A 26,088-nucleotide genomic window follows, 5' to 3' on the forward strand; every position below is an offset into this window, starting at 1 on the left:
GGTTTCTAAATGTAATAAATTGTTTAAAACCTGTCAATCTGTCAATCACTAAGTTATTTCTAATGACATACAGTTGGGGGCATAAAAACATTTATTTTCTAAATGATTTTGCTGCAGCAACGATACACCATTAATTTGACAAACTCTCTCAGGGTGACGCCAAGCAGCAAGTTTATTAACTATCATCTACCAATTAAATATATTTCAGAAAACTATCAGTACCAACTCCCTATTTTCAAATCACATTGTAGTTTTACTTTCATTGTTTATTAAATAATCAGAATATGAAGGTAAGACAGGAAATCACCAGGAAATGTAAAAGTTTGATAGAACTTCCTGGGTTATTTATCCAAAAGAAAACCTATATCTAGGATGACATTAAGAAGGATAAGACAGAGATGGCGCCATAACAGTTTTGATTTGGTTCCCAATGCAGATATATTGTACTGTACTTCCCGATGACTTGAGATTCATGACATCACTGTCGTATGCTTCTTTATCTCATTCTAACTTTGTATCACATTTCAGAGGATACAAATGATTTGCTTTGGTGTATTTCTGCCAGTCTAAGATGCTCCTCCAGACATCTGATAGCAATGGGTCCATGTCTGTGTCAAACTTGTTGGCAAAGAGGTGGTGCTGCCGCAGCATCCGCTGCAGGTCTCCAGCCCTGTATACACACCCCTCTAACATAAGTACCATGGCACGGCAGATACACTGCAGGTCTCCAGCCCTGTATACACACCCCTCTAACATAAGTACCATGGCACGGCAGATACACTGCAGGTCTCCAGCCCTGTATACACACCCCTCTAACATAAGTACCATGGCACGGCAGATACACTGCAGGTCTCCAGCCATGTATACACACCCCTCTAACATAAGTACCATGGCACGGCAGATACACTGCAGAGCTGGCGCACTCTTCCCTCTCATACCACGGCAACTTCACCAGCCTGGCGATGGCGTGCATGTCCGTTGTGTCGAATGTGGGCCTGGGGTGCATGGAGTCGGGCACGCTGGGAAGCCTCTGAATGGTAGCCCACAGGAACTCATCAGGAGTCAAGGTGTCATTAGCCCACTGGATCAGAGCCAGCACCTTGCTGCCCTCAGCACAACATGCACAAAGCCCCTATTCACCAGCGTGTACACCCCACTTGACCAGATGGGTACACTGAAGGGGGGAGCTTTGTCCTGCTCTGTTCCTTGAATATTGCCATCAACAACCTGCTGCAACGTCTTCCAGCGGCCCTTCTTACCTCTGGCCATGGACTCTGACTCCATGGTGTTTCCCCCAGCCAGTGCCTGCAGGCTGCGCATCATCTCCTGGTTGGTCTTGATGGGGAAGTCCTGGCCACAGAGGTTGATTAAATACTTCCAGTGCGGGCTATCCCTGTACAGATCACCAGTACAATGGATGTCAGCCTGGACTCAACTCCAGCTTGCGTACACCACACTTTAACGGATGGCTGGCCAAAAAAAACTTTGTCAAAGCAGGACGTGATAGCTATGACAGAAGCAAGAACGGACGCTTTGGCCTTCATGTCCACGTGGACCCAGTACATGTTTTGGGGGGCGAGCAGTCTCTCGAAGTTCACCTTGTGGTGGACGACCAGCGAGAAGGCCAAGGGGAAGTGCTCCTCGAGATTTAGGGGTATCTCCAGGTACTTGCGTGTGGACCTGAACCTCTGACAGTCCCTGGTCAGCTCCAGGTACAGTAGTGTTTGTCCGGGAACTGCGTGCTGTTGAGGAAGCTGCGTGTAATTGACAGGACCTTGGCATGATCGATGTCCATCATGTCTCCTTGCAGGGTGGCGCTGCAGTCACTGTCGTCCTGCGGAATGTGGTTCTGCATCTGAGTACTGCAGCCAGCTCTAGCCATAGTTGTACAGGCTCACCTGAACAGAACCGAGCTGGGTAAGCATCCAGATCCCAATGGATACCAGCATCGCACTGAGCAGCAACTTTGAGAGTCTCCTCCATCTCCTCAGTCTCCTCAATGCCATGTAAGAAGGGGCAATGTAATGATGATTTTTACTGGGTGGTTTTAATATCACTATTGCAGGCGGATATCTAGTGAAGTTACCTTAATTAACATGTCTTTATTCAGTGTGAGTGTCTAACGACATCAGTTCTCCAAGTTGATGTTCCGGGATGCCATTGTGGTTTAAGCTGTAAATGTGGCATGCCACTTTTCTGCTTGAGTTTATAATCCCAGTCCCTCTGAGTGCCAAAGAACTATGGAAAAATAGAGAAAGAACACTTGAGCACTTCCCAATTTACATTTGTAGTCATGAAGATGTACACAAATTAGTTATAGGCAGGCCAATCATCATAACCCTTTAACTGTCTCTTCTTGAAAAACATGTTGAAAAAATATGTTTCATCTTAAATTCCTATTACTAACAACTCAAGAACTTACAATATTTTGGAAATTACAGAGCTCTACCAGGTGGTTGAAAAGTCAAGAGGGTCATACCAGCAATGGCATGTTAGAATGACAATTTGCATAGCATTTTTACTCATTTCAACAATAGTGCATGAATTAGTTTAGGTCTGCCTCAATGGCTTTTGTAACTGTTGCTAATGGGGATGGGTGTCAAATTTGAACAAATTATGGTAATTGTTTGTCCAAACATGAATATTTAAATACATTGAATTTAATGTTTCCAAGTGGTGTGTAGTACAACGTACCCCAAAATATTTTTCTAAAATTTCAAATGATCCATGTTCCGACTACCTTTTGAGACAATATATGACAAAATGCAGTTTTTTATAACCATTATAGGCAATATTTTATTGGCGATCTTTTGTCTGAATATCGATTAATTGACCCCAAGGGGCATTTATGATGCATTGTTGTGTGCTGTCAACAATGCAATCACATTTGTCACCAAAATAAGTACGTATATTGACATATAACTGCCTGGTTGAAGACATTTTTACAAAATTATTGCTTTTTAGCCTTTAAACATTTTACTTTACTACCACTCCCACCTACTCTTCAAGGTCTCTGCTAACAGGAATTGTGCAATATTTATCCATGACCAAGTCATATCCCATATCTCCTTTGGTGACAGGTTTTGAGTTTTCTTACAGCTCTCTGAGTGGGCATAAGAGAGCCATAACACTGAACTGCAGCAACCCAAAAGGATACAAATGATGTAAATTGATGCAGGAGGCCTGGGGAAGTTGACCAATCAAGTTTGTGTATATTTTTGTTCATATTAATTTCTAAATTCACTGTCAAAACATGCTCTACCAACCAGTTGAGAAATTGTTTAAAGGGATAATCTTTATTTTGTTCTGCTGTGAACTAAACACATACAGTACCTAACTACATCTAAAGGTCTGGTTCACAACATATTCAACAATGAAGCAATTTGTCAAATATAATATACTTTATTTTTTACAGTTACACAAATTAGAAATTACAGTTGCGATCAAATAGATTGGCACCCTTGTATGATTCAGTATTTCTTCTAAAATAACTTGGTGTTCACACAGAAAACTGTTGAGCGTGAAAAACACAGAAGCATTACAGTTCTTGACACAAACCGGTGCGCCTGGCACCTACTACCATACCCCGTTCAAAGGCACTTCAATATTTTGTGTTGCCCATTCACCCTCTGAATGACACACATAAACAATCCATGTTTCAAGGCTTAAAAATCCTTATTTAACCTGTCTCCTCCCCTACACCGCTTGAAGTGGATTTAACAAGTGACATCAATAAGGGATCATAGCTTTCACCTGAGCCTTGTTTCAGAAAGCAGGTTTAACAAACTCTCTGAGTTGAAAACTGAACTCTGGGATGACTAACTCTGAGCTGTCAAACTCAGAGTTCTCGGTTTCAGAACAGGTGATAACAATTAGTTCAATCAACTCTGAGTTAAGTTAACCCTGAGTAAAGCACGTGCATGAGGAGATAAAAAGCCCTCATCAATGGAACGCAGATAGAAACAGGATGTATAAAGGCATTTATGTGTTACTTTAAAATAGACAATATGAAATACTGGCAGTGTTGGGATGGCTGAAAGTCATTTTTCTTTGCTTAGAAAATTTCACTAACTATTTAAATATATCACATGTTGAATGTAGCCACTGAATGCTGTTTAATTAGGTAGGGTAGGCTAAACATCACAATTGCTTGTAATTAAATTATACCTTCTGTTTGAAGTAAATTTTTATATTTCATCTTCAGTTGCTGCCAAGTACATTTTGTGCCTGTTGGGTTGCACCTACACACACACACACGTATAACACTCGAGAAAACTTATTTTCAGTTAATACTCAAGCATTGACTCGGTCAGCAATTTTCTGCAATTACAGCTCGCGTTCTTTTGCTGCTGTATTGCTTTTTTCTTAAATATATACTCATATTCTGCATACACATTCATTAATATTGCTCACGCCACTGGGGCGAAGTAAGCGGTTTGAGCCCTTTTTTATCCAAGTATCCACATTTGTGTTTACTGGACATGTTCAAATTTGACCTCCATTATAGCCAATAGAAAAAAGGCTGAGGGCTGAAAAACAGGTGGGGGTCCACCACCACTCAGAGGCTGGAGAGATGGCCCCCAGTCAAAACAGTGGGCGACCTATTGCTGAAGGCATCTCTGGAGGAAGCTCATCTGACCCAATCACCCCCCCCCCCAATCCCGCCTATATCTACAATTGATCTTCTTAAATTGTGATTTTAAACCTAACCACACTGCTAACCTTATGTACAACCCTAACCTTAAAGTAAGACCAAAACGCTAACTTTGGCTGTGGTAACACACAGCTCTCCAGTGCAAGGGCTATGGCTAGAAGCTAGCCTAAATAAATAGCCTGGTCTCATAGACTAGACGTAGCATAGTAAACGTAATTCCGGACCTCGACATTAGTTTGATATGTTATGTTTGGTATGATTACATAGACAGATGGTTACTTAACTCTAACCTTAACCCATAGCTAACGTTAGCCAACTAACTAATGTTAGTGACCTAGCTATAATTTGTAACATACTATACGTTTCGCAAATTCGTAAAACATATTGTATATTTTGCAAATTAGTAGCATATTGTATGTTTTGCAAATTTGTAATGTATATTAAGAATTGTAACATAAACGAAATTAGTGGTGGACATTAATACATACCATATGAAACATAACATAAATGGAGTGTCTCGGATTTACATACAGTAGAATTGCGATACTAAGGGCAGGCATTTATTTAAATACAGAGGGGAGGGGAGGGTGGCAGGAAGGGATAGAAGAGAGTAGGCTATTTTACAAGATTAAGGGTGGGACAAAGCCGCTTGAATAAGACTTTAAATGTGATAGGAAAGTGTGATTATTGCCAGGAAACAGAGACCGAGGAGCATGTATTGCTACAGTGTGGGTAGTATCACAGCGTACTGTTAGGATTTGTGTTTATTGCCCTATAACCCAATGCTATATCACATGTGATATAATATTAGCAACTGTTAGCCTGGGCGCCTGGGTGTCTGTGTGTGTGTGCTGAAAGTAACATTGTGCCCCAGATGGTGTGCGGAGAAGCTGTGGTTAGCCTTGAGCGAGAACAGTGTGCTTTCTATGCAGGTGCAAGTGGCTCAAACAATGTTACAGATCTGTCTGACCTCAGTCTCCAGTGTGTGGGAGCGTAATCTACACAGCAACAGCGCCGGACACCAAGGAGCGCCAAGAGGCTGGGACCAGTCTGAGCGCCGGCGATAGGCTGAGCAAAGATTAAACCACGCTCAGCCTCTACTGTGATAGGCCAACAGACTGCCAGTTCCCTGTTCTACCCCGCGAGGTGTTACAGTGAACCCGTATATACGAAAATTGCATTTACCATTTATCGCTTAAGTTTAATAAAAATACTTAAAGTATATTCGGTGACTCTGAATCACATTTTGTCCTGATACCAGATTTGAATTGAAGCAAATCCCTTATAGTACAAGAGAGGCTGAGATCTAGTATAAGGGAGAAGGGGCTACAGGAAATGATTTTAACGAATATATTGAGTAGATATTAACACTATGGCAACAGGGCTGGCAGGTAGGTTTAGTTTCTCCCTGTCTCTGACCCACACTCCATTACAGTAGGTGGCGGTAATGCACCAAAACGTTGGACGCCCACTGCTGATAAACCCGACCAACAAGTACGTACAAAATAATACGATATGCTCTGACACCAGATTGCAGCAAACCACTGAGCATCGTCGACTTCATTCACGTAGGCTAAATTAGAAAAACACCGAGCAGCGTCGACCTCAATTACAAATTGAAATAGCCCAAATTAGCTAGGTACTTGACCAAAGCATCTCAAACTAACGTTACCTAGCTAGTTTAGCTAAATGAATTGTTCTGTAATTTTCGCCGTTCAATAAGCATTAAAATACGAACTGTGGTCCTTGTTGGAATTGCGTGGGAAGAATCTCTTCCTACGGTTGTCAGTGGTTAGTTAGCTAGTTGTCTTTCGTTTCGAGGTCATCCTCACCAGTGTGTATCGAGTTAGCTAACGTTACAGCACGCTTTTTAGAGACTGTAGGCTTGACTAGGTAGCTAACTACACAACTCGCTAACAATTTAGCTAACGTTTGAAAGTCGTCTCCAGTTGGAAAAGAGCAGACATGAAGAATCTTCCGTATTTCTGCCGGGGGGAAGTCGTTCGAGGATTCGGGCGAGGAAGCAAAGAACTAGGGATTCTCACAGGTAATGTTAAACGTAGCTAACGGTATCATCTAAATATGTTTGATTGTGTTAACGTTATGCTTCACCGGCATGTGATTTGATAATTATGATTTGACTTCACTGCTTAGATTACACCAATTTGTAAGTCGCTCTGGATAAGAGCGTCTGCTAAATGACTTAAATGTAAATGTAATAACTAACGTTACTGCTGTTGGCAGCTAGTTAGAGATTATATAGGCCTTGTATCGCGCTAGCACTTTAGCTAGCTAGTTAATTTAGTATTTTAGCTGGCTCTTTGCTATGACTGAAAATAATTTAAAAGGGCAAACAGTAAGACAAATCCATGCGCGAAACAGTTAACTAACTACAGGTATACAACGGGTGGGTCTAATCCTGAATGCTGATTGGTTAAAAGCGCGTTCCAGCCGGTGTCTATTCCACAAATGACCACTGGCTAAATCTATGACGTTAAAATGCTTATTTACTCTGTTCTATCTGACTGCGCAATCCACTGTCCTTTTATTTTTTTATATTTATTTAATTTAACCTTTTATTTAACTAGGCAAGTGTGTAAAGAACTAAGTTACTTATTAACAATGACGCCTACACCAGCCAAACCCAGACGACGCTGGGCCAATTGTGCGCCGCCCTATGGGACTCCCAATCACGGCCGGTTGTGATACAGCCTGGATTATCGACCCAGGCAGGGAAGTAAAAACTTGGTCTCCACTATAGAAAGCATCTAGACATTCTCACATTTCTTTTAGACTAGCATTTAGTTTAACGGCTTCGATTTGTATAAACTTTACTGTCTGTCTCTCCGACATTTGCAACATTGTTTCAATATTCAAATTCGGTCTCCAACTGTCCCATAGTAATGAACATGTAGGGGTCGGGACGAGCGAGTCAGGCTGCGTTTCTCAGTCAGTCGACATCACGAATCAGTTCATTTTTATGGATATATATATACAAAATGTCCATAAATGTTAAACTAAGTGTAGCTGGTTTGCAGTCTTTCCAGCTTCAGTTTGTGTTAGCCGTGTTGTTAGCTAGCTCCTCTGAACAGTGTCCTAACGAGAGAGCACTTTTTCTATGCCTGGCGAAATCGTGCCTCCATTGTTAAATGTCACTAGAAAACAGTTTAAACAAATACAGCTACTACTGTAGTGTATAGCTAGCAAGCAAGGGTTAAGAACGTTGCCAGACAGTATGGCAATGGAAAAACAAAGACTGAATGACTGGGTCGCATCTCTGTCAACCGAACCGACAACCGAACGAACAACCAGTCGCCTTGGGTAGCAACCCTATATTTGTGTCCGGACTATATATTGTGGAAGGATGAAATTATATGAATAAAATATAGCTTTTGATGAAAATATGTCAACCATATTTGAATATGTTGTTAACCCGTATTATAAAAGGGATAATTCCCGAGAAGCCATGGCAAACGTGCCAATATATCCTCCAAACACCGGCTTCTGGGGCATTATCACTTAATGAACGAACTAGATAAGTTATCTTACCTAGCCAAGTTGAACTATTTTACTAGCTAGCTAGTGGACTTGCCTGAAACATTTGACATGTCAAAGGTACACTACATGACCAAGAGGATGAGGACACCCCTTCAAATTAGGGGATTCTGCTATTTCAACAGGTGCATAAAATCTTGCACACAGCCGCGCAATCTCCATAGACAGACATTGGCAGTAGAATGGCCGTACTGAAGAGCTAAGTGACTTTCAACATGGCACCGTCATAGGATGCCATCTTTACAACAAGTCAGTCAAATTTCTGCCCTGCTAGAGCTGCCTCAGTCAACAGTAAGTGCTGTTATTGTGAAGTGGAAACGTCTAGGGGCAACAACGGCTCAGCTGCGAAGTGATAAGCCACACAAGCTCACAGAACGGGACCGCTGAAGCGGGTAGCGTGTAAAAATTGCCTGTCCTCGGTTACAACACTCACTACCGAGTTCCAAACTGCTTCTGGAAGCAACGTCAGCACAAGAACTGTTTGTCGGGAGCGTCATGAAATGGTTTTCCATGGCCGAGACCTGTTTCTGAAGACAAGCGTCGGCTGTAGTGGTGTAAAGCTCACCGCCGTTAGACTCTGAAGCAGTGGCAACGCATTCTCTGGAGTGATGAATCGCGCTTCACCATCTGGCAGTCCGATGGACGAATCTGGTTTTGGCGGATTCTAGGAGAACAGTACCTGCCCCAATGCATAGTGCTAACTGTAAAGTTTGGTGGAGGAATAATTGTCTTTTTTTCATTGTTCTGGCTAGGCCCATTAGTTCCAGTGAAGGGAAATCTTAACGCTACAGCATAAAATGACATTCTGTACGATTCTGTGCTTCCAACTTTGTGGTAACAGTTTGGGGAAGGCCCTTTCCTGTTTCATCAAGACAATGCATGACAAAACAAAGTGAGGTCCATATATAAATGGTTTGTCAATCGGTGTGGATGAACTTGACTGGCCTACACAGAGCCCTGACGTCAACCCCATCGGACACCTTTGAGATGAATTGGAACGCCGACTGCGAGCCAGGCCATCGGTGCCCGACCTCACTAACGCTCTTGTGGTGGAATGGAAACAAGTCTGCAGCAATGTTCCATCATCTAGTGGAAAGCCTTCCCAGAAGAGTGGAAGCTCTTATAGCAGCAAAGGGGGGACCAACTCCATATTAATACCCATGAGTTTGGAATGAGATGTTCTGTGGAGACCATAGATTGCAATGGCTTCTATTGAGTGATAGCCCTGGTTCTCATGGACACAATAGTATATTTTTAGCACCTGTATGACATAGGATGCAAAACCACTTGAAGCTATTGCTTCGAACACACCGACTGGGTCATTGCGTTTCGATACACCAGAAGTACATTCATTTCCAATGGAACGCTGCGCTTGCCTTGCAGCATTGTGTTGCAGAGGCAGTTGCAGTGCGTTCTGTTATCAAACGTATGCATCAAATTGTATGCGTAGACTTGACAGAAAGTAGCAAAATGTGAATGTTGAATTTTTGTTGCACACATATCCAGTAAAAAAAATGTGGGATTACATAATAAAAACAGTTTGACTGGAGAATTCTTTTTAAAAAAGTATTCATTTATTTGCCAAGTATATTAATTATTTGATGACATCCACAAATGAATTGTGAGAGCCTATAATATATTTCCCTCAAATGCAGTTTTGGCGCGAAATGCAATAATAAATAGTCAAGATAGCAGAGTAGGCTCTTTCAACAATGAGACCAACGTTGAGGAAGGTGGTCTTGATCGCGCTGTTGGGCCGGGACCAGCCCCGCCGAAAGCGCAGGTCTGTGTGGTTCCAGAGATGGTTAATGTCCCGAAAGCAGGCAGGGGAGTTCTACCGTCTCATTCAAGCGCTTCGAATGTTTGTAGAGGAATTCCGAAGTTACTTTCGTCTGGACCGAAGCCAGTTCGATCACCTGCTCCAGATGGTTGGAGCCAGGATCGCCCGGATGGATACCAACTACCGGGAGTCCATCAGCCCAGTAGAACGCCTGGCGATTTGTCTCCGGTAAGCTACATTCTAGTACATTTTTAAAGCCTTTGATACCATAATTGATTAATACATTGTTTTTATGTGCAACCTAGCTACTTAAAAGGGTTCTCCGGTTGTCCCCATAAGAGATCCCTTTTTGGTTCCAGGTAGAACCCTATTGGGTTCCATGTATAACATTTTCCCCAAAGGGTTATACCTGGAACCAAAAATGGTTATCCTATGGGGAAAGCAGAAGGACACTTTTGGAACCTTTTTCTCTAAGAGTGTATGTGAGTCCAATAAGAATGTAATGAATGACTGTAACTGTCTTGAATAACAATGGGTCCTGGAGAAGACTAGCCTACCTTCATCAGGGCAGAAGGCACCTCAACTTTCTTTTCTTGGTAACATTGCATAATTAAAAAAGGATTATAAACACACTTTGGGAAAAGTTATAGTCCTAATGAACATTCTGTAAAAGTACATCTGGTATCAAATAGGGACTATTAACTAGAGAGCCCTTTAGCTAGATAGTACCATTCCTTCTAAGAGTAGAGTTGGCCTGGGCTACAGTTTATTGATAGTCATAGACTGTTTCATTGTACTGTTTCAAAGCATTGTTAATGATGGTTGAGTATTACAATATAATTAGTAGAGCATAATAAACTGTAATGAGGTAGCTATATGAGTGTGTGTGTGTATATATAATATGTGGGTGGAATTCAAGTTACACACAATATTGATAATTATTTAGAATTATATTTCAGATTCTTGGCGACAGGGGATTCCTACGGGACCATTGGCTTCAGCTTCCGAGTTGGACGGTCCACGGTGGCAGGCATTGTCCCCTCTGTGGCACAAGCCATTTGGGATTGTCTGGTTGGTGAATACATGCCTGTCCCCAAGGAGGAAGACTGGAGGGCCATCGCTGCCTAGTTCCTGGAGAGGTGGAATTTCCCCAACTGTCTTGGCTCCATTGACGGGAAACGTGTAGTAATCCAGGCTCCACCGTGCTCAGGTTCGCAATTCTACAACTACATGGGTACATATTCAGTTGTACTCTTGGCTGTAGTAGATGCCATCTGTTTCCGTGTTGTCGATGTTGGTCCTTACGGCAAGGGAAGTGATGGCGGGACCCTCCGGGACTCTGCCTTCGGCCAGGCACTTCAGGATGGCACCCTGGAGATTCCACCACCTGCATCACTCCCTGGAGCTGAAGACCTGGGACCTGTTCCCCACGTCGGCGACAAGGCCTTCCCTTTAAGACCCAACCTCATGAGGCCCTACGCTGGACGCCAGCTGCCATTGCCAAAGCCTGTAAGGATCTTTAACAAATGATTGTCCAGGGTAAGGTTAGTTGTTGAATGCGTCTTTGGGATTCTGGCAGCCCGGTGGAGAATGTATTGGAGAGTGCTTGGTCTCAGCCCCGCAAATGTTGATGCCTGCGTGAAGGCCACATGTGTTCTCCACAACTACCTGCGGAGGTCATTCCAGGAGCCGCTCCGGATGGAGATGGGCACGCCAAATGGTTACCTACCTGATGTCACCAGGGCAGGTGCCAACAACGCCCCCAGACAGGCACTCTAGGTGAGGGAGAAGCTGACCACCTACTTCTCATCACCAGCAGGTGAAGTCCCATGGCAGTGTGGAGTGTAACTGCTCTTTTAAGAGCCCCCTAACACAAAGGTTATTTTAAGAACCATCCACTGTTGTCCATAAAGTTGAATTTTTCCCCCAGATTACTTTATGTATCATTGTCTCTTCATTTGGAAGTTATATTTAAGTGAAATTCGGGAGTAAATACCACACCTTAACCCTTCCCTCTCCCATTAACGTCAGTATTATACACACCTGGCATGGTACATCAGGTGAGCGGGAGTACTAATTAAGGTTATAAGACATACATTTAGTTAGTATGATAACAAAGGGAAAGGGTAACCTAGGTTCCATACAAATAGTACAGTTTACCACCATGTTCACTGGCCTGACAAAATACAGGTGGGAAAAACTAATTAGGAAGAGAATGTGTTTTTACTTTCATCTCGTCTTAGATCTGCAAAAGTGTAGGGAGGAAATAAGCAGATTAAGTCTAAATGAGATGTTAAATTATGTTTTCATAGGCAGTTTATTAATAAGTATTCAAGTACAGGAAAGAACGTGACAGGTATGTGTGTTTATAAAAATATATATATATATATATATATATAAAAAAATATATAGAACTATTGAAAGGTGTGTGTGTGTGGGAGAAAAAAAATTATATATATATATATATATATAATAATGAATGTGTAGCCTGTAAGAACAAGAGCATGTATTTTTGGCACAACTGCAGACCGATACAGGGACTACTCATAAAGCTTAGACATAGTAGGGGAACTTCAGACATGCCCATAAAGAGAGAGAGGGCAGGGCACTGGAGATCTGAGGGACAGAGAGGAGTAGAGAAGAGGTGTATGTGTCTCTGTCTCTAAAAAATGAAATAATGTGTAGCCATAACACAGCTAAACAAACAACTGGCCCCTGGACGTCATGGACCAACTTCACAAACAGTTTCAACACCCTGGTTTTCAAGTGGTTTTAAATGAAAGAAATATATTCACCTTAGTCTCGTAAGAGACCAACAAGAGCATCTGTGGATTCTCCGGTGTATGAGTTTCAATTCTGTCAATTCAGAAATCTATGTAACACTAATAATGAATGCTATCCTAAGACTTTATAAACAAATGACTTTATGAATTTGAATTTAAACGGAACTGACGTGTGTGTGTGTGTGTGTGTGAAAAGAAAGGTACAATGAGGGAGGTGAAAACACCCAGACAACTCCTCTTCCTGTCCTTCCTCTCCTCTTCCTGTCCTCTTCCTGTGAGCTGGTCGGCTAAATGGACTCCATCTCTGGAAGGAAAGAGAAAAACAACACACAAGCTTAACATAATATGACACCATAAAAGGTGAGATGTTAACTAAATACTGCTTGTGTAGTTAGTAGCATAAATATAGGAACAGTGTGGTAATGTTGGTAATACTTGCTGTTTACTCATGGAATTTGTATTTCAGATCAAAAGATGAATATGACAGGCAAATATTTAGACAGCAAACTGTTGTTTTAGGATATTTTCTAACCCAGAAACAACAGTTATACATTTGCCTCCTATTAATACTTTGATCTGAAATACCAATTAACCTACATGACTATACTGTAAAAATGACCTACTTTACTTCACTGTCGCACACTTATGACACTACCTGTGATGTGGAGAAAAACAAACGTACCCTTGAACTCGGTTTCGAAAAGCAGCTGATACATTTTAACCTTGACTGCTGCTTTTCTTTGCTGAGGCAGCCTCTTCAGGGTTGGCACCAGGCTCATGGCAAAGAGGGTCTCTTCATCCTCCTTCCTGTGAGCATCAGGTTGGGCTGCATCCCTCTCGGCGGCTTGGAGGAGCCTCTGCTGAAATTAGTTGAGTGGATCTGGCGGCTGGTACCTCCGATGACGCCTGGTGTGACTCTGTTTCTCTCCACGGCCACATCCTGTTCAACGAGGTCCTCAGTGGTCACTTCCGTGAGGTTCATAATAATCTCAGGTGGTCCTAGATCCAGAGGTGCTTCCTCCATTTCATCTTCCATGGCTGCACCGGTGGTGTTCATACTCGTGGATGATGTAGACGTTGTAGAGGGTCTCGCTGCACCGATGGAGGCGATGGTCGCACTTGTAGGTGACGTTGAGGGTCTTGATGCACCGATGGCGACAACACTTGTGGATGACGTAGTAGAGGGCCTGGCTGTCAAATTGCCACTCGTTGCCCTAGGCACAATAAATGGATCCAGAAAAGAATGAATGTGGCAGAAGCACCAAGGCTGCTGGCCTGAAGCTGCTGACCCAGACCTCTTCTTCTCTTTCTCTGCCCTTCTCTCTCTCTCTGATACCTGTCCCTGAGTCCTCTGCACTTCTTCCTACATAGACATGAACATGATAAGCCAAACCATTACCTAGCATAACTATAGTTATTTGATAGCTATCATGGACATGTCACCTACTGTACACACACACACACACACACACACACACGGTTATCTGACCAAATTATCAAGGGTACAGTAGTATCTACCATTTCTATTACTATTTATCTAGCATACACACTCACACTCTTTCAAACATGATTATTTGGTAAAGTTATCAGGCGTAGTAACTAGCATAATTTATTTGACTTTCTTTCACACACACACCTCATTGGCTAGGCTAGCTAACGCTAACTAGCCACATCTAGCACAAGCTCACTACTAAACTGACCTGGCAATCCTACTATCGTGGACACTTGTCTCCAAGCAGCATTTTTTGTGTTTGTCCCTGTAGCTGTCAGCAGTTGTGTCAAAAAGACAGGTTTTGAGGATACTGCGAAAATGATTCTCTCCATGTGTCCAACCGCATGTAAGCATCTGCAAAAGGTACCTGCATCAGTATAGTTGCCTAGCTGCGCAAAATGTTACGCTGCATTGATGCAATGACGCAGTCGGTGTGTTCGAAGCGTAAGATGTTCTTCCTACTGCCAATCAACTCCTGGCTGAACACTGTCACTGACAAATTCAACGATGGCCTACTTTTCTATACTCGAGGAGAGAGACAAACATAGTGAGACAGTTGTTTTACTATTAAACTCCATGCTATCATTTTAAATTTTGTGAAACCGCTTGTTTCTGAACCAGGCTTAAGGGTAGCTAACGAGAAGGCGGGTGACTGATTAGTTACAGGCAAGCAGAAGTTGCCTGCGCGATTAGTATGATCGGAGCCAGAGAATCTCTGCCTGTCTACCCACACTCATTGATGTAGGCTGTGTGGCGTGTCCTTACCACTGCAGAACAGACCAGACCCCTCGCTGCACTATGCATCTAGTGCTGCTAATAGTCTGCTTATCATAGCCTATCCAGTCCAAGCAAGTTCTGGCAACCAGTGGTCGAGAAGGCGACTCACAAGTCATGAAAATCATGTGCTAGACTCGAGTACTTAAACACTGGTCTGAATAAATTGTTTCGTTTTCAATGTCATTCAAGGAAGCTTCAAGGGATCCAACATATAATATAAGCGTCTTTTACAAGGTCCGGCAGAAATGCGTTTGATGGAATGAGACTACTAAGTCAAGAAGGCGACTTAGTCAGGACTACTACCAGTGAAGTCAACCTTTTCAGACCAACAAGCAAAGCTATGGAAATACTTTTCAAGTACAGGTTGACTTGCATGTCACGACTTTGTTAGTCATTTTATTGTGGTGTAATGAGTGGGTTGGTGATCAAATGGGCACTCACTGCAGACTCATACTATTGATTAACGGAGGGCTCGACATTAAGGCTTGTCCGGGCAAGTAAAAGAATACATTTGTCGGGCAACCAGAATTTAGATTTCAGTTGTCAAGTTAAAAAAAAAAAAAAAAAAAAAAACGCTATCAAACAATTACTCCGATCAGGCAGGGCAGTGGTGGACATTGAGTAAATAGGATATAAAATAGGAATAGGCCATTTCAATAAAGCAAGAGAACAGTGTAGACGGCGCTAAGAGTCTCTCACCAAGCACCGCAAAATATCTGGTCAGAAAATGTTTTTTGTCGGATGATCTGGGCCAATAGCTCTGATTCTCTATTTTTATAGCGGACCCTCCTGTGTCTTGTCATATAAGGTATGACTATGGCTTGGACTATTACGTCATTTAATGCATGCTAGATAGACCTAGGCCAATTTCCATAATATACTAGTGTAACAGTTTAACTTTGCGTCCGTCCCCTCGCCCTGACTCGGGCGCGAACCAGGGACCCTCTACACACATCAACAACAGTCACCCACGAAGCATCGTTACCCATCGCTCCACAAAAGCCGTGGCCCTTGCAGAGCAAGGGGAACCACTACTTCAAGGTTTCAGAGCAAGTGACGTCACCGACTGAAAGGCTGCTAGCCATTTCACATCGGTTACACTAGCGATGTGCAACTTACCTACAACACATACGTTAACCTAGGCCTAATAAATCGGGAGGAGTTGCTCTGCAGCCCATGGTAATTAATCCATCACAAGACTCACAGCGAGGCTGGTTGACTGTGTCATTTGCACCATCTGCGCGCTTCGGCACAGACACACAGATGGGCCTAGGTTACTATACATCCCTCTCGTAGAATAAGCTAATCGAAAAGATTTGGCTTCACAAAATATATATTGTCAGTCATGCTTCTTCTCATCCCACCGGTAGCATGCGAGCAAAATGCATAGCACCCTTAAAAAAAAAAAAAATGTTTGTTAACCTTTTTTGGGATGGCCGCTAGGGGGGCAATAACATCGTCTATAGGCAAGTACAGAAAATAATTTCACATCCCCCTATGTACTTCACAAATTTTAAGTCACCATTTTGGCTCATGGTGTTACTGACTTTGTTTTTTTGGGGGGGGGGACACAAGCTTTTACAGCTTTTGGACAAGTAAAAAAAAAAGTCATACGTATCTGAAGGACAAGTGGCTGAAAAAATGTATGTCAAGCCCTGTAACGTAATGTCATTTTAATGTCTCTTCTGATCAGCCAACTTCACAGACTCTGTGGTGGAGCTCCTGCCTGGCGACATCAGCACAGGAATCTACTATGGCTGGGCGTGCGTGGGCACCGGGGACATCCACAAGATGGTGATGAGCATCGGCTGTAACCCTTACTACAACAACGCCAAGAAATCCATGGCAAGTCCAGCTCGCCCACCCATATAGGTTATAAAAGTATATAGGCCAATATAGTTGCGGCAAATATATTGGCACCCCTGCACTTCGTAAATAATTCCCTATTTCTTCTAAAATAAGTTTGAAAAATGAATTAAAAAAAAAAAAAAAAAAAAAAAAAATGTTGGTCTCCACACCTTATTGGACTCTCAAAATTGCAGAACAAATTGTATTTTTGTGAACTTAAGTTTAGAATATATTTATTTATTTATTTACAGTACCAGTCAAGTTTAGACACAGGTACTCATGCAAGGGTTTTTCTTTTACTATTTTCTACATTTGTACAATAATAGTGAAGACATAAACTATGAAATAACACATTTCGAATCATGTAGTAAGCAAACAAGTTTTAAACAAATCCAAATATATTTTAGATTCTTCAAAGTAGCCACCCTTTGCCTTGATGACAGCTTTGCAATCTCTTGGCATTCTCTCTGCCAGCTTCACGAGGAAAGCTTTTCCAACAGTCTTGAAGGAGTTCCCACATGCTGAGCACTTGTTGGCTGTTTTTCCTTCACTCTGCGGTCCAACTCATCCCTAACCATCTCATTTGGGTTGAGGTTGGGTGGTTGTGGAGGCAAGGTCATCTGATGCAGTACTTTACCGCTCTCCTCCTTGGTCAAAAAGCCCTTACACAGCCTGGAGGTGTGTTTTGGGTCATTGTCCTATTGAAAAACAAATGATAGTCCCACTAAGTGCAAACCAGATGGGATGGCGTATGGCTGTGGTAGCCACACAGGTTAATTGTGCCTTGAATTCCAAGTAAATCAGTGTCACCATCAAAGCGCCCCCACACCATCACATCCCCTTCTCCAGATAGCGACTCTAGCAATTCTAGAGTTTCCTCTTGGTCCTGTATGAAGATGCGACGCTACTAGCGAATATTGGCTTCTAACTAGTTAACCCAAGCAAGATAACCTTATACTAGCAAGTCAACTCAGTAAGCGGCAGAGAAATTTCTATTGTGAGTACCGTGTGTCGAAGTAGTTTAGGGTGAGCTCTAAGTCTATTGATTGACTTAGTGCCATACTGATTGGCTTATGTTTAATGTCTATTGCTGTGTTCATTTTGTTGTAGTGTCTGATAATGGGTTAGGTTATTCTAAAGGTATTTGAATTGGGAATGAGTACACGCCTAGGGTTATTTCATTTTCAACCCAAGACCACCCCTTTTTAGACCACTATCAACCAGACTTTACCCTGATTATGAAAAGGGTGTGTTACTTTGGAGGCTCTGCCGAGATACCTTTATCATTACCCTGTACTTGTAAATTCAGCAAAAAAAGAAACAGGACCCTGTCTTTCAAAGATAATTCCAAAACTTCACAGATCTTCATTATAAAGGGTTTAAACACTGTTTCCCATGCTTGTACAATGAACAATTAATGAACAAGACACTAACCGCTTACAGACAGACGGCAGGCAATTTAACGTCACAGTTATGAAAACTTAGGACACTAAAGAGGCCTTTATACTGACTCTGGAAAAACACCAAAAGAAAGATGACCAGGGTCCCTGCTCATCTGCGTGAACGTGCCTTAGGCATGCTGCAAGGAGGCATGAGGACTGCAGATGTGGCCAGGGCAATACATTGCAATGTCCGTACTATGAGACGCCTAAGACGGCGCTACAGGACAGACAGCTGATCGTCCTCGCAGTGGCAGACCATGTGTAACAACACCTGCACAGGATCGGTACATCCGAACATCACACCTGTGGGACAGGTACAGGATGGCAACAACAACTGCCCGAGTTACACCAGGTATGCACAATCCCTCCATCGGTGCTCAGACTGTCCACAATAGGCTGAGGCTGGACTGGGGGCTTGTAGGCCTGTTGTAAGGCAGGTCCTCACCAGACATCACCGGCAACAACATCGCCTATGGGCACAAACCCACTGTCGCTGGACCAGACAGGACTGGCAAAATGGGCTCTTCACTGACGAGTCGCGGTTTTGTCTCACCAGGGGTGATGGTCGGATTCTCACTTATCGTCAAAGTAATGAGCGTTTCACCGAGGCCTGTACTCTGGAGCGGGATCGATTTGGAGGTAGACGATCCGTCATGGTCTGGGGCGGTGTGTCACAGCATCATCGGACTGAGCTCATTGCAGGCAATCTCAACGCTGTGCGTTACAGGGAAGACCTCCTCCCTCATGTGGTACCCTTTCTGCAGGCTCATCTTGACATGACCCTCCAGCATGACAATGCCACCAGCCATACTGCTCGTTCTGTGCTTGATTTCCTGGAAGACAGGAATGTCAGTGTTCTGCCATGGCCAGCGAAGAGCCCGGATCTCAATCCCATTGAGCACGTCTGGGACCTGTTGGATCGGAGGGTGAGGGTTAGGGCCATTCCCCCCCAGAAATGTCCGGGAACTTGCAGGTGCCTTGGTGGAAGAATGGGGTAACCTCTCACAGCAAGAACTGGCAAATCTGGTGCAGTCCATGAGGAGATGCACTGCAGTACTTAATGCAGCTGGTGGCCACACCAGATACTGACTGTGATTTTGACCCCCCCCCCCCCTTTGTTCAGGGACACATTATTCAATTTCTGTTAGTCACATGTCTGTGGAACTTGTTCAGTTTGTCTGTTGTTGAATCTTATGTTCATACAAATATTTACACATGTTAAGTTTGCTGAAAATAAATGCAGTTGACAAGTGAGAGGACATTTCTTTTGTTGCTGTGTTTATCTAATAACCAGTCAAGTGAGACAACAACAACGGAGGGCAGCCCCTGTCAAATGCTGCTGCACAGGTGGTGCATTGACGAGAATATAGATACAGGAAGTAGGCCCAGAGTAGACGCGCTGTCAGCCAGTCACACATCTCACTCGCCTGAAGAGTGAGGCAGCAGCAAATCCCCACAAGGTCATAGAGGCTAACTGGATTCACAAGCACAAGGGAAAAGGGAAAGGCGCCCAGTAACGGAGCAGCAGGCTGTGCCCCAGACCTATGACTAGCTCTACCTTATCTGCGTCATCTAACCTGCCAACCTTTCCCTTTCCCTAATACATTTTAAAATAAGACTAACATAACAAAATGTGGATAAAGTCAAGGGGTTTGAATACTTTCCGAAGTCACTGTATAAGGAAATTCTAAGGTTTCCTTGGAGTCTCTCGTGAAGAAACATCATCTGGCAAAGCTTGCTTTCCGTTGCCCACCACTGCACTAAATACGGGCCGCTCTAGCATTGGAACTCCCTCTCCAAAAGCGCGTGCGCACTCAAGGCAAGCGCAAGGATTGTGCTTGTTCATTTAGTTCCGTTGAGGTATGAAGCATAGGCCCTGCAATGTAGTAAGACTTAACTACCAGAGGTCTGAACTGTTTTATTTTTTATTAATTTTTTTAAATGGGGGGGGGGGGGGGGGGTACCTTGTTTTAAAGGTTGCGACTGATTGTTGTTGAATGTGTATGGTGGATGACGCCGTTTTTAATTTGATTGTCTTGGTGCCATACTGATTGATTTATGTTTAACTGCTATTGAATGTCTATTTATTGGTGTTGCTTGTCCATAGAATTCCTCAAATGAGAAATGTTGCTATGTGCATTTTGTTGTAGTGTGTCTAACAGATCATGTTATACTAACAGTATTTGAATACAGCTGCACCATCGAGAGCATCCTGAGGGGTTGCATCACTGCCTGGTATGGCAACTGCTCGGCCTCCGACCGCAAGGCACTACAGAGGGTAGTGCGTACGGCCCAGTACATCACTGGGGCCAAGCTTCCTGCCACGCAGGACCTCTATACAAGGCAGTGTCAGAGGAAGGCCCTAAAAATTGTCAGACTCCAGCCACCCTAGTCATAGACTGTTCTCTCTGCTACTGCACGGCAAGCGGTACCGGATCGCCAAGTCTAGGTCCAAGAGGCTTCTAAACGGCTTCTATCCCCAAGCCGTAAGACTCCTGAACATGTGATCAAATGGCTACCCAGACTATTTGCATTGCCCCCCCTCTTTTACACTGCTGCTACTCTGTTTATGATCTATGCATAGTCACTTTAATAACTCTACCTACATGTACATATTACCTCAACTAACCGGTGTCCCCACACATTGACTCTGTACCGGTACCCCCCTGTCTATAGTCTTTCTATTGTTATTTTACTGCTGCTCTTTAATTACTTACTACTTCTATTTCTTATTTGTTTTTTATATTTTTTTAAACTACATTGTTGGTTTAAGGTCTTGTAAGTAAGCATTTCACCTATTGTAGTCTAGCGCATGTGACTAATACACTTTGATTTGAAATGTGGGTTATTTAATTTTAGACCCTCGACCACTATCAACCAGACTTCACCCTGGTTAGGATAAGGTGTTACCCATGTTTGTGTCTTGTGGTTGAGTGTTGACATTTTATTGATTGACGTGTATTACAGGAGACTCATGTGATCCACACGTTTAAAGAAGATTTCTATGGACAGATCCTCAGTGTAGTCCTGGTGGGATACATCCGTCCAGAGAGGAGCTATGACTCACTTGGTAAGAGTGAGTACTGGTGTACACACACACGCTCCTCCATCCTTGTACACACACAGCCATCCTCAGACTTAAGGCCACACATTCTCACCCCTTCTCTGTGTTTGCAGATGCCCTTATAGCAGCGATCAACAATGACATTGAGGAGGCCAAAAGAGAGCTGGACCTCCCAGAACACCTCAAACTCAAAAAGGACAACTTCTTCAGAGCCTCTGCCAGCTCGTCCATGACGTCGTCCAACAAGATCATGAAGGACCATTGACATCTGATCATGCAACACGTTGTTCACTCTCGCATTGCTCATCACTCGGTGAAGTCGGTGTCACAAGTATCCATCCAAATGTAATTCTTCACTAGGCCTAGTGACCTGGCCGGCAGAGGCCTTGCTTGTATTTTAGTGTGGCGCAAACATGAACCACTGAAGTTAAGGAGTGCCACGATTACTTCATCAAAAAGAGTCAAGTGATTTTTCCAAACACTGCTTTGGGTGTTTTCCATTGCAGTTTGAATGACTGGGTGGTTGACAACTAATGGGCTCTCCTGTCTGTTATGCTCTTTCTCTCTTTCTTTTACGCTCTCTTTTTCTTTCTTTTTCTCTTTCTTTCTCTCTCATATATATATATATATATTATATACTGCCAATATGTTACTTTTTCAATCCTCAGCCAGATTTTATCCTCACAACAAATCTACAGTTATTGTATCCGACCTGAAGCTACATTAGACTACGGTCGTGTTCATTAGGGCACATAACCAAATACACTTCAGAATTGGACAAGTTTGGTGCCTAATGACATGATCCTGGTAATGTGCAACTCCAGGAATTGAATGTGTGTTGAGAGGAGCCCTGTGCCACCAAACCCACTGCTAAAGGTGGCACCCTAGTGGTTTGAGCGTTGGTCAAGTAACTGAAAGCTGCTGGTTCAAATAACTGAGCAGATGAGGTGAACAATCTGTTGGTGCCCTTAAGCAAGGCACTTAACCCTCACTTGCTCCAGGGACGCTGTACTAATATGGCTGTCCCTGGTAAACACTGTTCCCTGCACCTATCCAGCGTATGTGACAAAATGTCCTTTTGAAATTAATGGTAATTTTGTATCATTTAGAATTGGTGTTCAGTCTCATGGCTTTGCACTTAGTTTTTCCTCCTTTTCATATTCGGGTGTATTCAAAATGTCTGCCTTGAAGCAGAGAAGTCCTCAATATCTTGCATTTGATCTAGGCTAAATAGTTGCATTATACACAGCACTGAATTAATCCGCATTATTTATTTGAGAAACTGATGTTCTTATTTGACCTACACAAACTGCATGGTTGGCTAAAGACATGCTTGAATGCAGCTTCAGTTTTCTGATTTTCTTAATTTGTATAGTTCCTCATTGGTCAAATCCAGCATTCTCCCACCCCAGCAATGAGGGCCATTTTATTTAACGCTAAAGATCTGTCAATTTTTTTTAATGGGTCCACTTAACTACGTTCCCGCATTTTTTTTGTTTCCAGAATTTTGTTTTTACTGACTAAACCTTGTTTGGACCCTCATTCCACTGAGATGGTATACGAGAAGACTGAAGCCTTGTTCACACTGCAGGCCTTAGTGCTCAAATCAGTTTTTGTTTTCAAATCTGTTTTGGAGTACGGACTGTCCAAACAGCAAGTTACAAGTGACCAAATCAGATTTGTGTGTTCAGACCGCAGTCATTTGCTGACATGGCTCCGCAAGTTGTTACTATGACAACGGGTGCGTGAGCAGTGGGGTAGGCTGATTGGTGTTGGTGCTCATGCTTCCTACCACTCAGGAGTTGTGTAGCAAGCTGAGGTGACACCAATGCCTGCCATGAACATTTCCCAGTTGCTTTGAATGTTCAAAATCAGTGCATGAACACTTTTAAAAGCTCAAAGGATAAGATGATCCAACTTTCAAAACAAGTCCTTTTTGGCTAGCCCCAGCAGTCAACTAGGTAGCTCTTTAGTGTTCTAGCACATTTACTAATTTGTTTGTAAACCATTAAGCTAGTTAGCTACATGTTCTTGTCAAAACCGCCAACCGAGTAGTTGGCAAGCAACACGACATACCAAATAAGTGTTAAAAAAAAGAAAGAAAAAAGAGGGAAAGTACATCAGATTTGACTGTTCAGACAAGTCGCATGGCCCGTAATCAGATTTGTAGCTGATTTCAAACCAACTATGAAGGTTTGAAATGTGGCTTCAAATATCTGATTCCCTGTGCTTTTGGGCTGTTCAGACTGCAGGGGAAAAAAACTTTTCAAATCGGATATGCAAAAAACAAAATGGATTTGAGTCACTTCAAACTGCCAGTATGAACAAGGCAGATGGATGTGGTGGGCATGTGTTCGTCAGAGGACAAAGTGGACAGTGTCGAGCATATACATAACACTTTATAATAAGTTGTTCAAAATGAATTGTGAGCTCATGTGATTCTAGATTTTAATGTATTTGAGAGACACTGTTCCTCTGCCATACTTTTGGCAGAGGAAACAATATGGCTGGTGTTATTAATATATTCATGTTTACGTAGACCAAATCTGTGAATACGATTCTATATTCCCTGTCCCTACCCCCCATGTTCCTCTTCAGATTTTGAGCTTTGTTCCTTTAAAAAATACGTCATGGCCTTTTTTTATTGCAGGATACCTTAAATTCCCCTCCACCCATACCCAGAAAATGTACTGGGGTAAGCAATTGATATGCATAAGTAAATGGTATTCAACAATGACGTATTGAAAGCTATGCAATGTGGGATGGGGATCGGTCTCTACCATTTAAAAGGCCAGAGGGAAAGGTTTTCTCTTGGTTAATTTATGGTTACTGTTTAGTTAGAACACGGACTCGGCACCAGTTGTCGAGGGATTTTTGTGTTCCCCAGACCTTATATGCCTGAGTGGTTAGCAGTACTATACCTTAGTACCACAGAAGGACATAGACCAACATATACATACGGTTTCTCAAACTTATACACAGCAGAATCTGTGTTAATATTAACCCAGTGTGCTCATTGTCTGTCTTATCTGACTTTCCCTGTCATTAGCCTGCGCAGGGTTTCCCAAACTCGGTCCTGGGCCCCCCCCTGGTACACTTATCATGCAATGCAATCTATCACCTTAGTAGTGTAGTCATGGGTGCCTCCTGGGAGGGGTAAGAATGTGCTGAAGCCCCTTCGAGAGCCTAGCACCCCCCAAGAAATATTGTATTATTACAGACAACACTACACAATGATCGTGAAACATTTTTTGGTGCCACCACTGACTAGTTAAACCTACAATATAGTGTAAGAGAACATGACTCAACAAGGGCCATTCTAATGTTTCTCTGTTTCTCCCAGCTCCAGTGTTCTGTTTTTCAATGGTATTACTCTGAAGGCCAGGGTTGTGTTCATCAGGTCAGGAGCTGGTTTATTAATATGTTTTTGATTTATGTGGCTCTTCATCTGGTCATACCCCTATTGAAATGTTTCCCCGTGATTTCAGGTTTTGGTAGGACTACAGCTGTGTCTGGTTGTGTTTGTCCTCTGTCAGATGTTCTATAAATCAGTGCAGCTAGAAGTGCTCATTAAACTGTCAAAACAACATGGCTTATATTTGATCAAGTACTAGGCACTAGTGTTGGCTTAGGCAACTGTACTCAGAGGCATCTGTTAGTAATACTAGTAGGCTTGCTCTCCAGTTTGTCGCCAAACCACAACCCTGAGCCAACATTATCTCATATTAAACAAGGGGAACATCTAGCTCAGTCGAGACCTTGCTTAGTAGAATCAGACCAATGTCATTAACCAGGGTCATCTGCTTTTTCTCCCACTATTCTTTCACTTGTATTCTGCCTTTATAAAGAAACTAAGTGTAGGATGGCAGAATGGCCTGTTCCCAAAATGTGCTTTAGCTGGATAAGAAACATCCTTGTAAATAATTGATATGCTTTCCAAGAATTTACCCAACCTCCAATACAATGTTATTTTCTAGTCCTTTCAGCTGTGATTGCATACATTTGACTGTTGTAAGAAATCATGGAATTCTGTAGTTATTGAAGCATCATGTCATAGCTTTGGATTTTTTTTAAAGCAGCAAGTGTAACTGTTTTGTCTTTTCCCAGTTAACCTTGGGTCTGTGTTTAGGGACCAGTCGTATGTGTTGGGCTCGTTCATAATCCTTCTGTCCTGCTGCTGTATGATCCTGCCTGACGTTGTATTCTTATTAAACATGTTCAAAGATGCATCTGTCAAGTTTTCTCCCACTCCTTGCGCAACCCCACTCCGGTTTCAGTGCTATTATAGATTTTAAGGTTGTGTCTAGTAGAACATTTCTGCTTCATAGGAAATGAGGTTGTTGCAAGCATACTGAATAAAAATCTAATTTTAAAGATTTAACATAAGAATCAGTCAATTTAAATAAATAAATTAGGCCATAATCTATGAGATTTCACATGACTGGGCAGATGTGTAGCCAATGGAGGGCATAGGCCCACCCAATGGGGAGCCAATCAGAATGAATTTTTCCCCACAAAAGGGCCTGCTGTTTAATCAGAATCTTGATTTGCCACACCTGTCAGGTGGATGGATCATCTTGGCAAAGGAGAAATGCTCACTAATGCTGTTGTGCACAAAATTCCCCATACCCAGAATAATGTGTAAATTCAGAGATATACATTTAATGACTGACAAAAATCTCAATGGATTGTG

General features: G+C 42.7%; 1 protein-coding gene and 1 pseudogene across 1 annotated transcript; one reads left to right on the forward strand and one right to left on the reverse strand.

Moving 5' to 3' along the window:
• Nucleotides 1–517: 517 nt before the first annotated feature.
• Nucleotides 518–1,882, reverse strand: LOC120063545 (annotated as a pseudogene).
• A 4,305-nt stretch (nucleotides 1,883–6,187) lies between these two features.
• LOC120063086 (riboflavin kinase-like) lies at nucleotides 6,188–25,622 on the forward strand. The gene is made up of 4 exons (XM_039013224.1): nucleotides 6,188–6,701; nucleotides 16,735–16,886; nucleotides 21,299–21,401; nucleotides 21,509–25,622. The coding sequence occupies exons 1-4, from the start codon at nucleotides 6,620–6,622 to the stop codon at nucleotides 21,658–21,660; spliced, it is 489 nt and encodes a 162-aa protein (XP_038869152.1). The 5' UTR covers nucleotides 6,188–6,619; the 3' UTR covers nucleotides 21,661–25,622.
• The last annotated feature ends 466 nt before the right edge of the window (nucleotides 25,623–26,088 follow it).

This window comes from Salvelinus namaycush, chromosome 18 (assembly GCF_016432855.1).
Source record: "Salvelinus namaycush isolate Seneca chromosome 18, SaNama_1.0, whole genome shotgun sequence".
Taxonomy (NCBI): Eukaryota; Metazoa; Chordata; class Actinopteri; order Salmoniformes; family Salmonidae; genus Salvelinus; species Salvelinus namaycush.